Source organism: Pantherophis guttatus, chromosome 2 (assembly GCF_059756535.1).
Source record: "Pantherophis guttatus breed Tessera chromosome 2, ASM5975653v1, whole genome shotgun sequence".
Classification (NCBI taxonomy): domain Eukaryota; kingdom Metazoa; phylum Chordata; class Lepidosauria; order Squamata; family Colubridae; genus Pantherophis; species Pantherophis guttatus.
Genome location: NC_142064.1, coordinates 102391648 through 102407022, shown reverse-complemented (window position 1 = coordinate 102407022; position 15375 = coordinate 102391648). Strand labels below are relative to the sequence as shown.

Genomic DNA, 15375 nt, shown 5'->3' with positions numbered 1-15375 from the left:
AAAAGAAAATCACAAGCCAAATAATTTTTAAATGCATATTCTGTGCCGTTTAAACTTGAATAAATGCCTTCCCTACTGAAAACTCAAAACATATCCCTTCTTATAATCCTTTTACATGTCTCTTCTGAATAAAACAAAGAGGAAATTCATATTATTAAACAAGTGGACAAGATCTGGATTAAGAACGAAACCAAGCTGCACCACTGTTTAAAACAGGGGTCCCCAAGCCCCGGTCTGTGAACCGGCACCAGGCCAGGGCATGCCTGAAACTGGGCTGTGCAAACAAGTGAAGCCCCATCTGTGGCGTGCAGGCAGCACATGAAACCACGGCCCCTCCAGTCTTCGGAAGAACCTCACTCCACAGAACTGGTCCCTGGTGCCCAAAAGGTTGGGGGCCACTGGTTTAAAATATCTATGGTACCACCATCATCAGTAGCATCAAACAAAATATGATTAGTTTGCTAGCAAGTTACAAATACAGAGTAGTTTGGATTTTGTTTCAAAAACATTTATATCCTAAACTGAATTAAGATTGAAAAATATATAACCAATTTATTGGTTGGATTACTCAATTACTGAATTAATTATAGTTTTTAATTGATTAAAAATAGTGGGATATGATTAGGCAACAGATTTCATTAAAATTATTTTAAAAAGAATGATAAAAATGTCAACTGTTTTTATAACATAGTTCATTATCTAAACATTTATACACACAAATGTATGTATGCATTTATGCATACAATCCTATATAAATGAATCTATGTATGATAATCTATGCCCATACTTCTGCCACCAATAGCCTCCCACCGGCCAGTTCACTCCCACAGAGAGGGTCTCCTCAGGTGCCATCAGCCAAGTTATGTCGGCTGGCGACACCCAGGGGAGGGCCTTCACTGTGGGAGCCCCTGCCCTGTGGAATGAACTGCCCCTGGAAATGCGTAAGATCTCCGACCTCCGTGTATTTCGCTGTGTCCTCAATACCCTGTTGTTCTGCCAGGCCGGGCTATCAATGTAATGATTTTTAAATTGGGTGTTTTAAATTTTTAGGGTTTTAAATTTGAGCCAAAATTATTTAATAATTTTAATTATTTTTAACTGATGTCTGTCTTTGTGCTTTTAATAGGCTGTACACCGCCCTGAGTCCTTCAGGAGAAGGGCGGTATAGAAGTAAAATTATTTATTTATTTATTTATTTATTTATTTATTTATTTATTTATTTATTTATTTATTGAATATGAAAAAAACAGGCAGTGCACAGTGAATAATCCCCTCTAAGTAAAAAAGGAAGAAAAATTATGGCAAAGAATTCAGATGACCAGAGATGGAATCAAAAGGATAAACAGATAGTGCATATGCCTCTGAAAAGAGCTTCATACCTTGCCAACTAGGTTTACAGGTGGGTTTCACCTGAATTTCAACCTCAGCATCATCAGAGGCCCGTTTCTTGCCACAGTCATAGGCTGTCACTGTGAACTTATACAGGCGCTCTCCACTGTACTGCAGTTTCTCTGTGTTCTCAATATTCCCTGGTAGAAACAATACAGTCCCAACATTAGCAGACCAAAGAACACCACAGGAAGGCAAAAGAGAAAAAGGAAAAGGCAGATAAAGGAGCACAAAAAAGCAAGAACCATTTAAAAGAGTATAATGAAAAGAAACTTCATATTGAAAGCAAAACAGAAAACTGTTCTTTTAAGTCATATATATGTGCATGTGAGTGGATTTAGTCTGTGGAAGTAGGGGGAGAGAGAACAGCATTATATTTGTTTTCCATTAAAAAAAAACTCACAAAGATCTAAAACCTTAATGTGACCCCCAGATAATTTTAATTTCCACCTTTAAGGGGGTGGGGGAAGAATCCCAAGCAATTCTGTCATTCATGAGTGTTTATACTTTACATAGGCTTGTTCCACAGCTGTGCCTAAAACTGCTTTCCAACATCTGGGTCAATTCAACCTCCAGAAAGTCATTCAGGTTCTTACCATCATTGTCAATCAGGAAGGGAACATTAGGAGTCAAGATCTCATAGTAGCAGATCTGGCTGTACTGAGGGGAGCAGTCACCATCAATAGCTTCTACCCGCAGGATGCGATCATAGAGTTTCCCTTCCGTCACGGCCACGCGATAAAGCTTATCCACAAAGACTGGAGCAAACTCGTTGACATCGTTCACCCGTACGTGCACTGTGGCCCTGGGTGGAGGAAGGGGGAGTAGTAAGCAACTAGGTCCAGAGACCCTTTCTTAAAGGAGAAAAAAGCTAGGCTCTAACAATTCGTCCATCTACCTCTATACTATTAGTGTACATTGTCTCAAAGGTGTTTTTCAAAAGGCAACTGGACTTCCTTGGTTTTATTTTCCTTTAAGACGTTTCACTTCTTATCCAAGATGCTTTTTCAGAGAAGTAAAAAAGCTTTTTGAATGAGAAGCAAAGCATCTTCAAGTGTGCGTGGGGGGGGACCCCAAGAAAGTCCAGTTGCCTTTTGAAAAGCACTTGTGGGACAGCCATGATCTGGATGATTGAGAAACTCCGTAGACATATTATTGTACATTGATTTACCTGATCAGACTGTTACAAAGATCAGTAAGGCCAGATTGTGTGTGTACTATACTTCATAAGACTCCTATAAGGATGTCTCAGGAGACCCCCTATATTATTACTATAATGCTAGTGAACATTTTTTGAGAAGACAGCTTTTAGGCCTTCTCTTCCCATCAAGAGAATTACACTTCCAGCAGGATTTATATTTTTCATGCAAAGCTTTGAAAGTAGTCAGACTAAGGGAGAAATGGTCCAACTGGTCCAGAATGCGGCCGTGCGGGTGGTTATGGATGCGACTCGGCACATCCACATAACACCCCTCCTGCGCGAGCTGCACTGGCTCCCGATGGTCTTCCGGGTGCGATTCAAGATCACCACCTTTAAAGCGCTCCATGGGTTAGGACCAGGGTATATACGAGACCGCCTTCTGCCATCAACAACCTCCCACCGGCCAATATGCTCCCACAGAGAGGGGCTCCTCAGGGTGCCGTCGGCCAAACAATGCCGACTGGCGACACCCAGGGGGAGAGCCTTCTCTGTGGGCACACTAGCCCTCTGGAATGAGCTGCCCCTAGAGCTCCGTCTTAGCCCCGACCTGCGTACTTTTCGCCGCGCCCTTAAGACCCTCTTGTTCCAGCAAGCCGAACTGACCTAATACTAATTTTATTAGGGGTGTATGTGTGTTTTAATTTGTGGGCCAATTTTATATATTGATTTTAATTTGGTTTTAAATTTTATAAATTTATGTGTTTTAATATGGCTGTACACTGCCCTGAGTCCTTCGGGAGAAGGGCGGTATAGAAATCTAATAAACTTCAAACTTCAAATGGTCTTAGAGTGGACTTTTCAAGAAGAAAATAATAAGCATAGGAGGAATTAAACCCTTTAACTGCTAGCATCCATTCTCATTTGCAGGTCTTCCACTGCCATATTGAAATGAATGTGGAAGACATGGGCAAGACCTTTGCTTAGATGACAAGTAATTCTTCATAAGCTTTGAATTGTTTTGAGAGAAGCATTTTAAATTAAACACTAGATTCTACTGATATACACATTACGTTACACCAGCTAATGTGAGCAGTAGGAAGAAAACACAGAATTAAATACAAGAAACTCTTAAATATCTCACTGCAAGCCAAGAAGCAATTCTACCCACTTCCTGAATAAACCAGTTCTCCCACGACTAGTAGAGTCCAAGAGATTTAGCAGGTTCAGCGAGAAATCACTGCAGCACTGAATCCAATAAGTCTTACTTGTGGGACTTCTTGGTGTTGGCACCATCAGGACCTTCACCACAGTCATAGGCCTGGATGGTGAAAGTATGTTCTTTATGAGCTTCACAATCCACCGGCTCTTTTGCCCGGATCAACCCCTCGCCTGTGGCTTTGTCAAGGATCACTGCTTCAAAAGGCACTCCTGCCCCATGGATCCGGAATCCACAGATCTCGCCTAGTGTCCCAAAAGCAAATAATACAAAGAAAAAAAAAAGAGAGATTAAGAAAAAAGGAAACATAGGAAGGAAACATTATCTTTTAATTCTCTTCTGTCCTTCTCTCTTCTACCCTGTTCATTAGCATGAAATAAGCTGGCAACTTTCTCAAACAGAAAAGCTGGATAATAAAATTGGCAGAGGAAAAGGCAGGGAGTTTAATCCATACCTAGTTGGATTCTTTTGAAATATTATTACGCCCAAGCCCCATTAAAACCTGGTAGCATTTTGAGTACTTCCAGGTTATTTCAGCAGCATAAGTGCTAAGAAACTTCTCAGTAGACTGTGCTTGACCTAGTGGAGAAGCACAATTAGGATTGGCTGATTTGCTTTTTGTTTCCAATATCCAAATTAAAGATTCACACTATTATCCAACATTCACCAGTTCAATAGATTGCAAGTGTTGGAAGAAGCTAACAGTGTCTTCTGAGATCGGTAGGTTTTAATAACACAGAAGTAGAATTAACAAGAGGCACCTTTACTGGGACCTGGGAATTACCTCCTTCTGTAGTGGTTATTCAGTACCATTTCCTGGGAAGCCCATTCATCTGAAGCTAATCAGTATAGATTCCTTGCTGATTGAGAATGGACAGCCAATTCAATTACTGGATCTGGAGCCATGGGAGGAGAAGACAATGACCTAGATCCAGTTCACAAATCACTCTAGGACAGGTCTTTTCCAACTCTGCAGCTGGCAACATCCATCAATATTAAATGAATTTGAGCAATCTCCTACCCAGACAAAGCAGGAATGAATATTGACAGCATTTATGCTTTGCTAGGGTAAGCAAGAATAGTCCAAGCCCCCTCCAAATCATTGGGGATATTATATATATAATTATTGAGCTCATACTCTGCTAAACCAGTAACAAGTTACATGTGAATCTAGACACAGTTTAAGACCTAGCATGCAAACTTAATAACTGTGGCTTATTATCTGCTGTTTTTAATCTAAGATAATTAAAATATGTTGATTATTAAAATTTTGTAAGCTGCTCTGGGAAAACTGCATTTTCACTAATATATAGACATATAAAACAAAATGTTTCTCTTGCAAGATCAGCATTACTGATCACTGTCATTTATGGCCCAGTAATGGAAATATGTGGGAAACCCAATTAGAAAAAAACCTCTTGTCATTAGAATTAAAGAATGGATATATACAATAATTTCAAATACTCAAACCAAATTTGATTGTGGTCCTCTGTATGTGTGGGGCCTGAATAAATGATTCTCCTCACCCTTCACAAAAGCAATTTAATGAAATTCACTGGTTCTTGGTCCATTTCTGATCCCAAAGACAAGATTTTGAATCCCTGCTGCTTCAGTATCTAGAGTGCTTTTTTTCCTTTCTTTATCCTAAAGCAGAATTTCCCAACCCTGGCAATTTCCAGACATGTGGATTTCAGTTATAATTGCTGCTGGCTCTTCCTGGTAATTTAAGTCTAGCACCCATTGCTATTCTGGTGTCAAATATGATTTGATTCTCTCAGGTTTTTTCATCTATTAAATGCATATTGCAATATAGGGGCATTTTTAGGTTTTTTTTTCCAATGTATTTCTGACTTTTCTGCCCATTTAATATTAATCTCTATTATGGTTTACTGTTGCATTTAAATTACTTTTCTTTTTTAAAGTAAGCCATGCTAAGTATGCTTTGGAACCTGTTTGAAGGTTTCCTGTTTTATGCACTTTGTAAAAGAAAAGAAATGAAACCTGTGATGAGGCAGATGCTCCGTGCTGCTCTCTTTTATGTGGAGCTATTTCCAACATAAATGGGCCTCTGGCACATCATGTCTCCCAACACAATTTATAAAGCCTGTCGAATAGTGTTAATTGGAAAGCACTATTCAAGCATTCAGAAAAGGAGAATATACTTGCTACAAACATTCCCAATCAGCTCTGCCTCAGAACATCTCTGTATACAACACAACTGTCTGCAGGAGAAATGCCTTTCTGTTTGAATGTACTGTGTTCATTTCCATTCGAGCAACAACCCTGATAATACAAGCCTTCTGCTTGTGTATAGATCAGAATGTTTACAATTGCACATGAACATCTTCTGCAACCATCCATGCTTTACAGGTATGTCCTTCTGTGGCAAACATCATTCTAAAGGACAATGAGTTTAGGATTGAGAGATAACACTCACATACAGAACAAGCTTCTTTGACAAACGAGCAAACACAGATGTAGTCCGGAGAGGGAAATGAATTCACTGCCACCATATTTCCTATATGTCAGAAACTTCGCTCTTACTACCAACCCCTAACTTGATCAGGAACAGTTTTATGCATCCATCCATTAGGAAATGCCACTAAGTTATAATATTTGAAGACTGCTTATATTATGGAAAGTACTATAGTTTAGACCAGTAGTGGGATTCAGCCAGTTCGCACCACTTCGGGAGAACCGGTTGTTAACTTTCTGAGCAGTTTGGCAAACTGTTTGTTGGAAGAAATCATTACGGCAGAGAACCAGTTGTTAAATTACTTGAATCCCACTACTGGCTTAGACTTTACATTGGAACATTCCAACATTAAAACAGTAGCTTTCGGCCTGCAATATTATGTGAGAGCTTTCCTTTTTTTAAAAAAAAAAATGGAACACTTCATGAATTTGTGTTTCATCCTTGCGCATTATGTGAGATCTTTCCATGGAACATCACAATATACAGCTCCTAAGGCAAGTCTCATTGTCAGATATTTCTATATATGAGAAAGTCTAATAACTTCAAAGATTTTTTTCATTCCTCGCTGCCAGGCAATTTCACTAATCCATCTTAGTCCATCATATTTATTGATTCTGCTCTGCGAGTTTAGATTATATATTGCACAAATTATCTTGAACTGCAGATTTCTCGAACTTCCTAGCAAAAGAATTAGTCATTTTTGGCAGGAAATGCAGACAATTCTGCTAACATGTTTTAGAGGAACAATAGCAGAATTGTCATAGGTTTGGAAGACCAGTGTGCAATCTTTATTAAAAGGGGGGGGGGGATGATAGGAAATACTCTGTTAATACACATTTATTAATGCCGAGAGGAGGACCAGGTGAATTTATGCCATCCACAGACCATGAGATGCTGAAACCTTGAGAGGCAATGCTTAGAGGCTAGCTTTCTTTAATCTCTCCTTGAAGTGATATCTCGTGCTGAATTATTACCCTCATCCGTATGTATCATTGATTTCTTATATTTGTATGGATTTACTCTGTTTCATACAGAAAGAGCCATCAAAGGATACATTTCTAGATGGAGGCTATTCTTTCTTAAATAACTGGGTTAATTAGGTGGTTGGTTTGGTTTGTAAGAAAAACAGATTAAAGTAGTGATACAAAAAGATGGGAAGATTACAAATGAAAAATACTTGTCTTGTTATAAAATACTTGAGGCAGGACAACTGCCAAATAAAAAAGGATGCCTGATCTGGGTGGAAAAACCTGGAACTTGGTCTAAATGAAAAGAAATGGACTCTTTGGTCCATACCTTCAAATTTAACTCCTTCTTCCAAAACCCTAACAAGGGAGGAGGGAGGTGATAGTGAAAAAAGGTTAAAATGATTGAGACCTAGCATACTTCAGGTCACAAAGACTGTGGCTTAATTCCCAGTCTGGGATGTTAATCTGGATCAGGCTTCCTTACGTCTATTCTTTAGTAAGGAGGGGAAAAATACATGCCAGCTAATTCATTATTTAATCACATTGAATTTGACCTTTCCTTATGCAACTATAGTGACTGATTGACAGAGGCTTCATCATAGCATTTTTGTTTGGCTTTGACTTGCTACATGGACCCGTACATTTGTAGACTATGGTTTAGGCTTTGGTGCAGTGTATAAAACAAGTCATTTCAAAGCCACAGTTAATCTCTGGCTATGTATTTGAATTTAGCTAATGAAAAACCTATGAGCTCTTCTGCCAGTGACATACCTGCATAGCGCAATGGTGCATCCTTGTCCAGAGCGAAGAGTGGAGGATTCAGTAGGACAGTGTTGTCATTCTCCATAACAATGCCTTGATACTCAGCTTCAATCCAAGGCTTGTGCTTGTTGGCTAAGAGCATTGGGAGTGCAAAAAGGATGATAAACAACACAAAAATCAATATCCTCTGAGTTCTTACCCAATGACATTTATAATGCCTCTCATTATATCTCACTGGCAAAGAGTGAATCCTCTTAATTGTTTTCTCAACTTGCATTTCATTCTGCCCCAGAATGAGCAGAGCAAACACTTGAAAAACCCATACAATCCTGCCCCTGCCAATCACCTTAGTAATAATCAAGGCTGCAAATTGTGCACAGTTCATGCAGGGAATGCGTATTGGGGCCAATATTCAGTAAGAACCATTGCAGCATGACTCTACAGGTAGTCCTCAACTTACGACCGTTCATTTAGTGACCGTTCAAAGTTACAATGGCACTGAAAAAAAGAGACTTATGACTGTTTTTCACACATAGGATCATTGCAGCATCCCAATGGTCACATAATCAAAATGCTTGGCAACCGACTCATATTTATGATGATTGCAGTGTCCTGGGGGGGGTTGTGTGATCACCTTTTGTAACCTTTCGACAAGCAAAGTCAGTGGGGAAGTCACATTCACTTAATAACTATGTTATTAAGTTAACAACAGCAGTGATTCACTTAACTGTGTTAAGGAAGGTCGTAAAATGGGGCAAAATCACTTAACAGATGTCTTACTTAGCAACAGCAATTTTGGGGTCAATTGTGGTTGTGAGGCGAAGATTACTTGTCGTAGTTAGATGGGGGCCTCAGAATGGGAGAATCTACTAGTCACATACGATCAACAGTCCAAGATCAACATTCTGTGCCTTATTTTTTAAGCATGTCATCTATCAGCAGGGGCTGAAGCAAATCAAGGAAAGATTCCCCCCCCCCCCAAGCAACTCTGAATAGGAGCTCAAAATGCTCCTCGGTGACAATGGGCCTCTCTAGAAAGTAGCCCAGTGCTTGTGCTGACATTTAAGCTAATTCACAGGGTCTGGGTGAGGTTAAATGGAGAAGGAGGTCACACAATGCCACCCTGAGCCCCCGTGGAAAGGATTAGAAAAATGTATCATAATCCAGCCCAGAAAGGAGTGGTACATCCTGGTTACATCCTAAATCCTGCTGGTTTCCACTTGCCAGAGCAGAAAATATGGGGGATATTTACTGAGGCTTTTCAGCTCAGAGAATTGTGATAGATTGGAACAATGTCAATAGCAGATTTTCACTTGCAGAACTCTCAGTAGCGAAGGCCCCCTCCCTCTGGCAGGGTATCAAGAGAAGTATCAAAGGATTAGGAAGGTATTTTAATTCCTTAACGTGTTGCTTAAAGGGACAGATATTATTTTACAATAGCAGCTTTCTCTTTTATTTGGCTAGGTTTTTTTTTATTATTATAAAGGACATTATGGCTAAAAAGCAAAGAGAATGCCTAAGAATTAGCTGATGATTTTATATGGCTGTCATCACATCAGAGTCTTTAAAAACATATTTAATAATCTTTATACAGCAAATGCTCAACACTATTCAGAATGTAGATAATTTGAAAAATATCCTTATATTTTCTTTAGTTTCATAGGGACATGCACTTACACACATATGTATACTTTCTGTCCAAATTGATTTTTTAAAAGTATAATTCAAAAGACTAAAATTAATATAATAAGATTAGTATTAATGCCTAGGTAGAAATCATAATACTCAGCGTATTTCTACACATTATAAATCTTGTAAGTTAAATCCTTTCTGATTGGTGAATATCTTGAAATATGTACATTTTAATTCAGGGTTCAGTTAAGAAAAACACACAGGGGAGATTGAATTAGAAGGTAGCTTAAAACATCACAATTTGTTTGCTCTGACATAGTAACTCTAAAAAGAGAGCTTTCAACAGACACTTTTAACAAATGAAGGCAGATATACGTGTCCCAGGATAATGTTGCAGGATCTAATCTGGGTCGGTCGCCAGGAGAGAAGTTCCCTGAGGATGGGCTGCAGCACAAGTCTGAAAACTCGGGAGACTAAAGCTCTGGTCTTGGTGACTGACCCAGGTTGGATCCTGCAGACATATTTATCACCATCATTTTAAAAATCCCATCAGGATATGTACATTTGTAATCACATTCATCACAAAAAAGCCCTTTGCTCTCCAAGAATAGATTATCTGGATTTCCGTCGTAGAAAGATGTGAAGGGATGGCAGAAAAAATAAAAGAGGAAATGAAGTTACTTATATTTAGTTTTCTTTCAACATGACAAGATTAATTGAAGGCTTCAAGCAAAAAGCAGATTTCCAACATTCCCATCTAAGGGGACCCGATGGCTCAGACATCCTCACTCATGCCCTCTCTATATTCTTCCACAGTCCTTGTGTCTCTTGCTCTGTCCTGGCATATGCCATTTTCCTTCTGGCCTCACTTCATGGCCTGAAATGCTAATCTTGTTGGCTGGAGCCAGTCCAGACTCAACAGTGAGGCTGCAGCCAGCAGGAGGCTCCGAAAAATGTCACAAGCCCAGAAATAGCAAATTAATCTTCATCACACAACCTCCAGGGCAGGGAAAATGGAAGATGGAGATGAGAGAAAGAAGGGGAGAAATTGTTATAAATTAACACTCCTCCTAACTAACCAATCCCTAGTAAACTGGGTCTCTAGAATTAGATCCCAGTGTCCTAGTTACAACCCCCATCTCTCCACATTAAATCCTACAGATACATAGAGTTGTGTTCCATTCATTCATGACTGAGCAATCCTATGACTACTTTAGGGACATTCAGAATTTAAGGACATTTTCCACAGGAGATTATTAGGAACTTTAGATAAAGCATCCGCCTGTGCAGCAGAATCCCATCTCTGATTTGCAACTGACATTAATGACCCTCAAACAGTTGAAGGTTATTTCCATGAGAATATTTCAAGTGAAATCATTAGAAATGACCCTGTAAAGTGAGCAAACGTTCTCAGAAAAAGGACTTAAAGAGTCAAAGTGGAGGCAGATATATTGGGCACAGGTGTATAGTCATCTGCTTTGACTACCCTAAAGTTGCTATATAAGAACATGGAGGGTTTATAGGGATAATCTTCCTGGCAGGCTGGTCAGTGTTTAGCATGAAGGAAATGCCATTTGGATTTTCCAGCTCAAGTACTTTGATGTATCTCATAGTGCCCTATGCCAGTTTCAAGATTATTTGCTGCTCTTTTATCCTTGGTAATTTCTTGATGGGTTCTTCAGCCAGAAATGCAAGCAGATTCTTGCATGAGAAGTAAAGCCAAACTTTACTTTGTGATAGTATGTGTTTAGAATCAAGATCATGGACCAGCAAGGACCATGTAGTCAAAAATATATTTTGTTGAGTATTAGAACACAGCATCACAAGCACTGGTCAGAAAATGAAAACCTCTCACAGATCACAGAGAAATAATATGTAACAGATTCTGTGGTATTAATTTCAAGATAACAGTTGTGGCCATTAGCTCCAGTGGCTTTTGAACTGGCTTAGACAAATCCATTCCTATCAGCCACAATTAATGCTAAACAGCAAAGAGATGGCCTAGGAGAACAGAGGTGGAGACAAAGAACAGGTGCAAAACATCATCTTCAGGTTCTGCCTGTTGGTCTCCAGAGGCTCCCAATTAGCCAGTGTTCAAAAGGGGTTGTGGGACTAGATGGTTTAATTTAGCCAAGAAGTTCTTTTGAAGCACTTATATTCATCAGATGGTATCATAGCTGAATTGAAAAGATGCCTGAAAAGGGCTTCAGTTAGAGTCTTTAAAGCACTTTGCAGCCAACCAAGACTGGAAGAATGAAAAATAAGGTAAATCAGAACATGAGAGGTTTTTTTTTAAAAAAATGCTATACTGCAGCAGAGAATTCTGAAGCTCTGGGGTTACGGGCAGCAGAAGAATGTAAATCGGAGTATTCATCTCGCCAGATTGTTTTCAGAGCTGCCATATTTAAACAAATAAATAATCGAGCCCAAGTTGCATTCTTGCTTGTTTCTGCCATGTCTCTAAGGTATCTTACTCATATGACCTGACCCTCTTTGGTACCCTTGTAACACAAAGCTCTTGCCCTGCGGCCTTTGCTTCAAGGGGGATGATTGCAATGGAAGGACAATGAGCTGGTGAAGGGAGAATAAAACCTCTACTATTCCTACCAGCCACCTGAAGAGCTCTGGTTTGACTGTTTCTCAAAGGATACTTTAACAAGGAACGCAAGGCCACGTCAACCCCCAGTGGCTACGTGCATTTAGAATTGGGTACCAGGGAGAGAGATTCCACTCTATCTGCAGAGCCAACAAGCGCACTGAATCCTAATGCTGCTGCATTGCCCTCCCCCTCCCCGATGCCAATTTTTAAGGCAGAAAGCCATGGTAATAGAAATCAAATGCTTTTTCACACTCCGTCTCTTTCCTTTGCTGCAAGCTGAAAGATGACTCAGTCTCCCCAAAATATGCAGGACCTTTAGCTTCTTCCTTTCGTTTCCATGCGATATTACTCTATTTCCCCCAAGAACTCTTGTTCTTACATTAAGACCTGTAAGCCTAGATCAACCTACACATCTCTCTCATTTTCAGGCACCCAGATATGCGTGCGGATATATGTCCTGGGTTCGTGTTCAGAATACTGAAGCTTCTGTAGAGTAGCATCCCTCTCTCTGTTCAGCAGTTCACCCATTTATAAATGCAATGGTTTCCCTCTCCTTTGCTTGAAATTAGTAGATTTTGCAACCATGAACTGAACGGAGTGGCAAACCCACTAAGACCCTAAGGCTGCAAGGAAGAGAAGATGGCAACTAGCCTAGAAACCGAGAGGGGGGTAGCAAAGCAGCTTCATCACGTTTTGATCCTAAGAGACTGGAATACAGGAGCAGCCCTGGGAATTGCTGGGCGTGTGATAAAACGATAGGCAGAAAATGAACCTAGGGGAGAGATAAACAGGAGATGTAGTGGTGGGTTGGTGTGCAATCCAAGGAAGCAAAGCAAGGGAAAAGGGCTCTGATGCTACAGAAGGAAGCAAGTTAGAAGATCCAGAGGAGCAAAATAGCAAAAGCAGAGAAGCAGCGGGCAGCCCCACGGTTAGCGCCAAGCCCTATTTCTCTACCCGCCTCTCAGCATTCCCGGGGAATGGATGGGCTGGATTAGAAGGCAGGAGAAGAGCTGCGCTCCAGCTTTGACCAGATGGGAGAGGCATGGAGGGCGCTCCAAGAGCTTCCCAGCCACACACACCCACCCAGCCCAGCCCTCTCCTGGGGGAGTCCGGGCGCCTCGACTGGCTCACCTTTGTTGCCGAGGGTGCAGGAGACAAGGAGGAGGAGGAGGAGGAGGCGAGAGGCGGAGGCGAGGGGCATCCCCCAGCCCATTTTAGAAAAGCCGTGAAAATACCGCTCGCTGTCCGGGATAGGCTCGGTCTCGTTCGCCGAAGGAGAGTGCCTTGACGGCTGTCGCTACGATCTGCTCCCACCCAGACCCAGGGGTCGGCTGTCGAGGCACTGCCCGGGACGGGGCGCCAGCTGGAGCTCCCGGACGCCTCCTTTCTCCGGTCCGGCCCAGCCCCTGTACTGCAGCATGATGTCAGCAGCGCCCGACGCTGATTGATGGGCCCTCGCAGCCAATACGAGGGGCGCCCCAGCCAGGTGCTGCAGGAGAGGGAGGGGACCGAGACTTAGGGGTAGGGGGGGGGCGTGGGAAGGCCAGAAGGGAGGTAGGGTTGTCTTTTTCTGTGGGAGGGGGATGAGGGCGGACACGTGTACGCACGCGAGCGTCCTGCCTCGTGCAGGCAAATAAACTAGGAACTTTAGAGGGACTTGCAGTTGGAAATGAGGGGGGTCTTTTCCCCCTCCGCTTCCCCAACCCCGTTTTCCGTCTGATTTGCTAGCAGGGAACTCGAGGAGTCAGGGAAAAGAAATACACGCCCAGTTCGTGCACCGCAACTTGAAACCCGAAGGACGCTGCTGGAAGAAAGGTCTCCCTCCCCCCCCCAAAACTCTCTCGCGCTCGATCTACTCTAGATTGGGCTGGCCACAGAAGCATCTCTCTGCTTTAGGATCTGACAGTGGCGGGAGAAAGTTCGCAGTAAGACCTCTAGGTGTCTGTAACTATCTTGCTATGGTGGGGAGTACGGAGCAAATGTTGGTTCACGCGTGAATGTTCCCAGCCTGACATCTTACCGTGCCGTGTTGGCAGGTGAAAGAGTAACAGCCCCCCCCGTGAAATAAACCCTCCTGCCTGTGATGATCCTTCTCACACTAACTCCCATTTGCAGTCTATCTTCCCTTCAACTGATAAACCAGATGTGTGTATCAGTGCGCAGACCAGACTTCAGTTGGCTTTGGAGACGAGCCAGTCGCTCAAAGGCAAAGAGTAATTTCCCACAGGCACTTCCAAGCCGGGATGACTGGAAGGGTTATTGAAATTTGACTGTGAGTAATTCACAGAACTATTGTCTGCGGTAAGATGCATCCCCGTGATTCATTCACACATAAATACATCAACGGATGTGCAGATGCATGTGTAAATCAGCCTGAAGAAGGTGCTGGAGGGGGAATTGTTTTCTTGGGCAACCTAAAATAGCTGTGATTTGACCATGAGCAGAATAATTTGCTCTTGGCTGTAAATTCAATACACAGAGTTGAGCCAGTCTCTTGTTTTACCTTCACTCCCCCACAGAGATACCACCGACTGCCTTTGCTAGAGTGTATACAGGGTTACCATATACATGTGATACCTCATAACGATTTTAAAACACAATGTATAAACTTGAGACAGGCAAACCCAGTTTCAGAATTCTTTCCAAAAACGAGGAAGAAATGTTCTGGTTTATACTCCGGTCTGGGAATGAGCAGAGTGCTTTTCCCTCTTCAGAACAACTTCTCCCACCGTCCTTCTAGAAGTAACCACAAAAGTTGGCGGAGTTTTTGGGGACAGCCTAGAAAACTGGGAAGCCATTTTGATGTTCAGTGACCAAGGCTGGACAGGGGTATCCCAAGTGAGCAACCTCTTCTCCTCATGCCTCTCATTAAACTGTCGTTAAACTCTACGCTGTGTCTTCACAATGTGCAGATGACCCATGTGGATTCAAATCAGAGATGATTGAACTGACTGGGATCACATAGCACCATGAACTATTGCTAACTGCACTGTCAGGGTTGCCCAACAGCAAGAACGTCAACCAATAGGTGCCCTTAGGCAGACAATTCTTTGGAAAGAGGAAGTGTGCAGAAGGCAACGGTGGTAACTGCTGGCGCTCCATAGAGAACTATTGAAATAGTTAGAAATTTCTGCCTGCTGATCGTAACTAGAATAGTCTTCCAGTCAAGCTCAGCTCCTGGTGATTTCAAGG

General features: G+C 41.8%; 1 protein-coding gene across 2 annotated transcripts in view; it reads right to left on the bottom strand.

Annotated features, from left to right (window-relative positions):
* CLSTN3 (calsyntenin 3) overlaps nt 1-13804 on the bottom strand; it is a 37037-nt gene extending 23233 nt beyond the window's left edge. Inside the window, exons 1-5 of one of the 2 annotated variants that reach the window (XM_034411015.3) lie at nt 13315-13804; nt 7962-8084; nt 3796-3991; nt 1986-2194; nt 1380-1529 (exon numbers count right to left, since the gene is read on the bottom strand). In XM_034411015.3, the coding sequence (XP_034266906.1) occupies nt 1380-1529; nt 1986-2194; nt 3796-3991; nt 7962-8084; nt 13315-13396 (760 nt within the window). In that variant the 5' untranslated portion in view covers nt 13397-13804. The remainder of the gene's footprint in view (nt 1-1379; nt 1530-1985; nt 2195-3795; nt 3992-7961; nt 8085-13314) is intronic. The other variant, XM_034411016.3, reaches the window with a different exon arrangement.
* Nucleotides 13805-15375: the final 1571 nt, after the last annotated feature.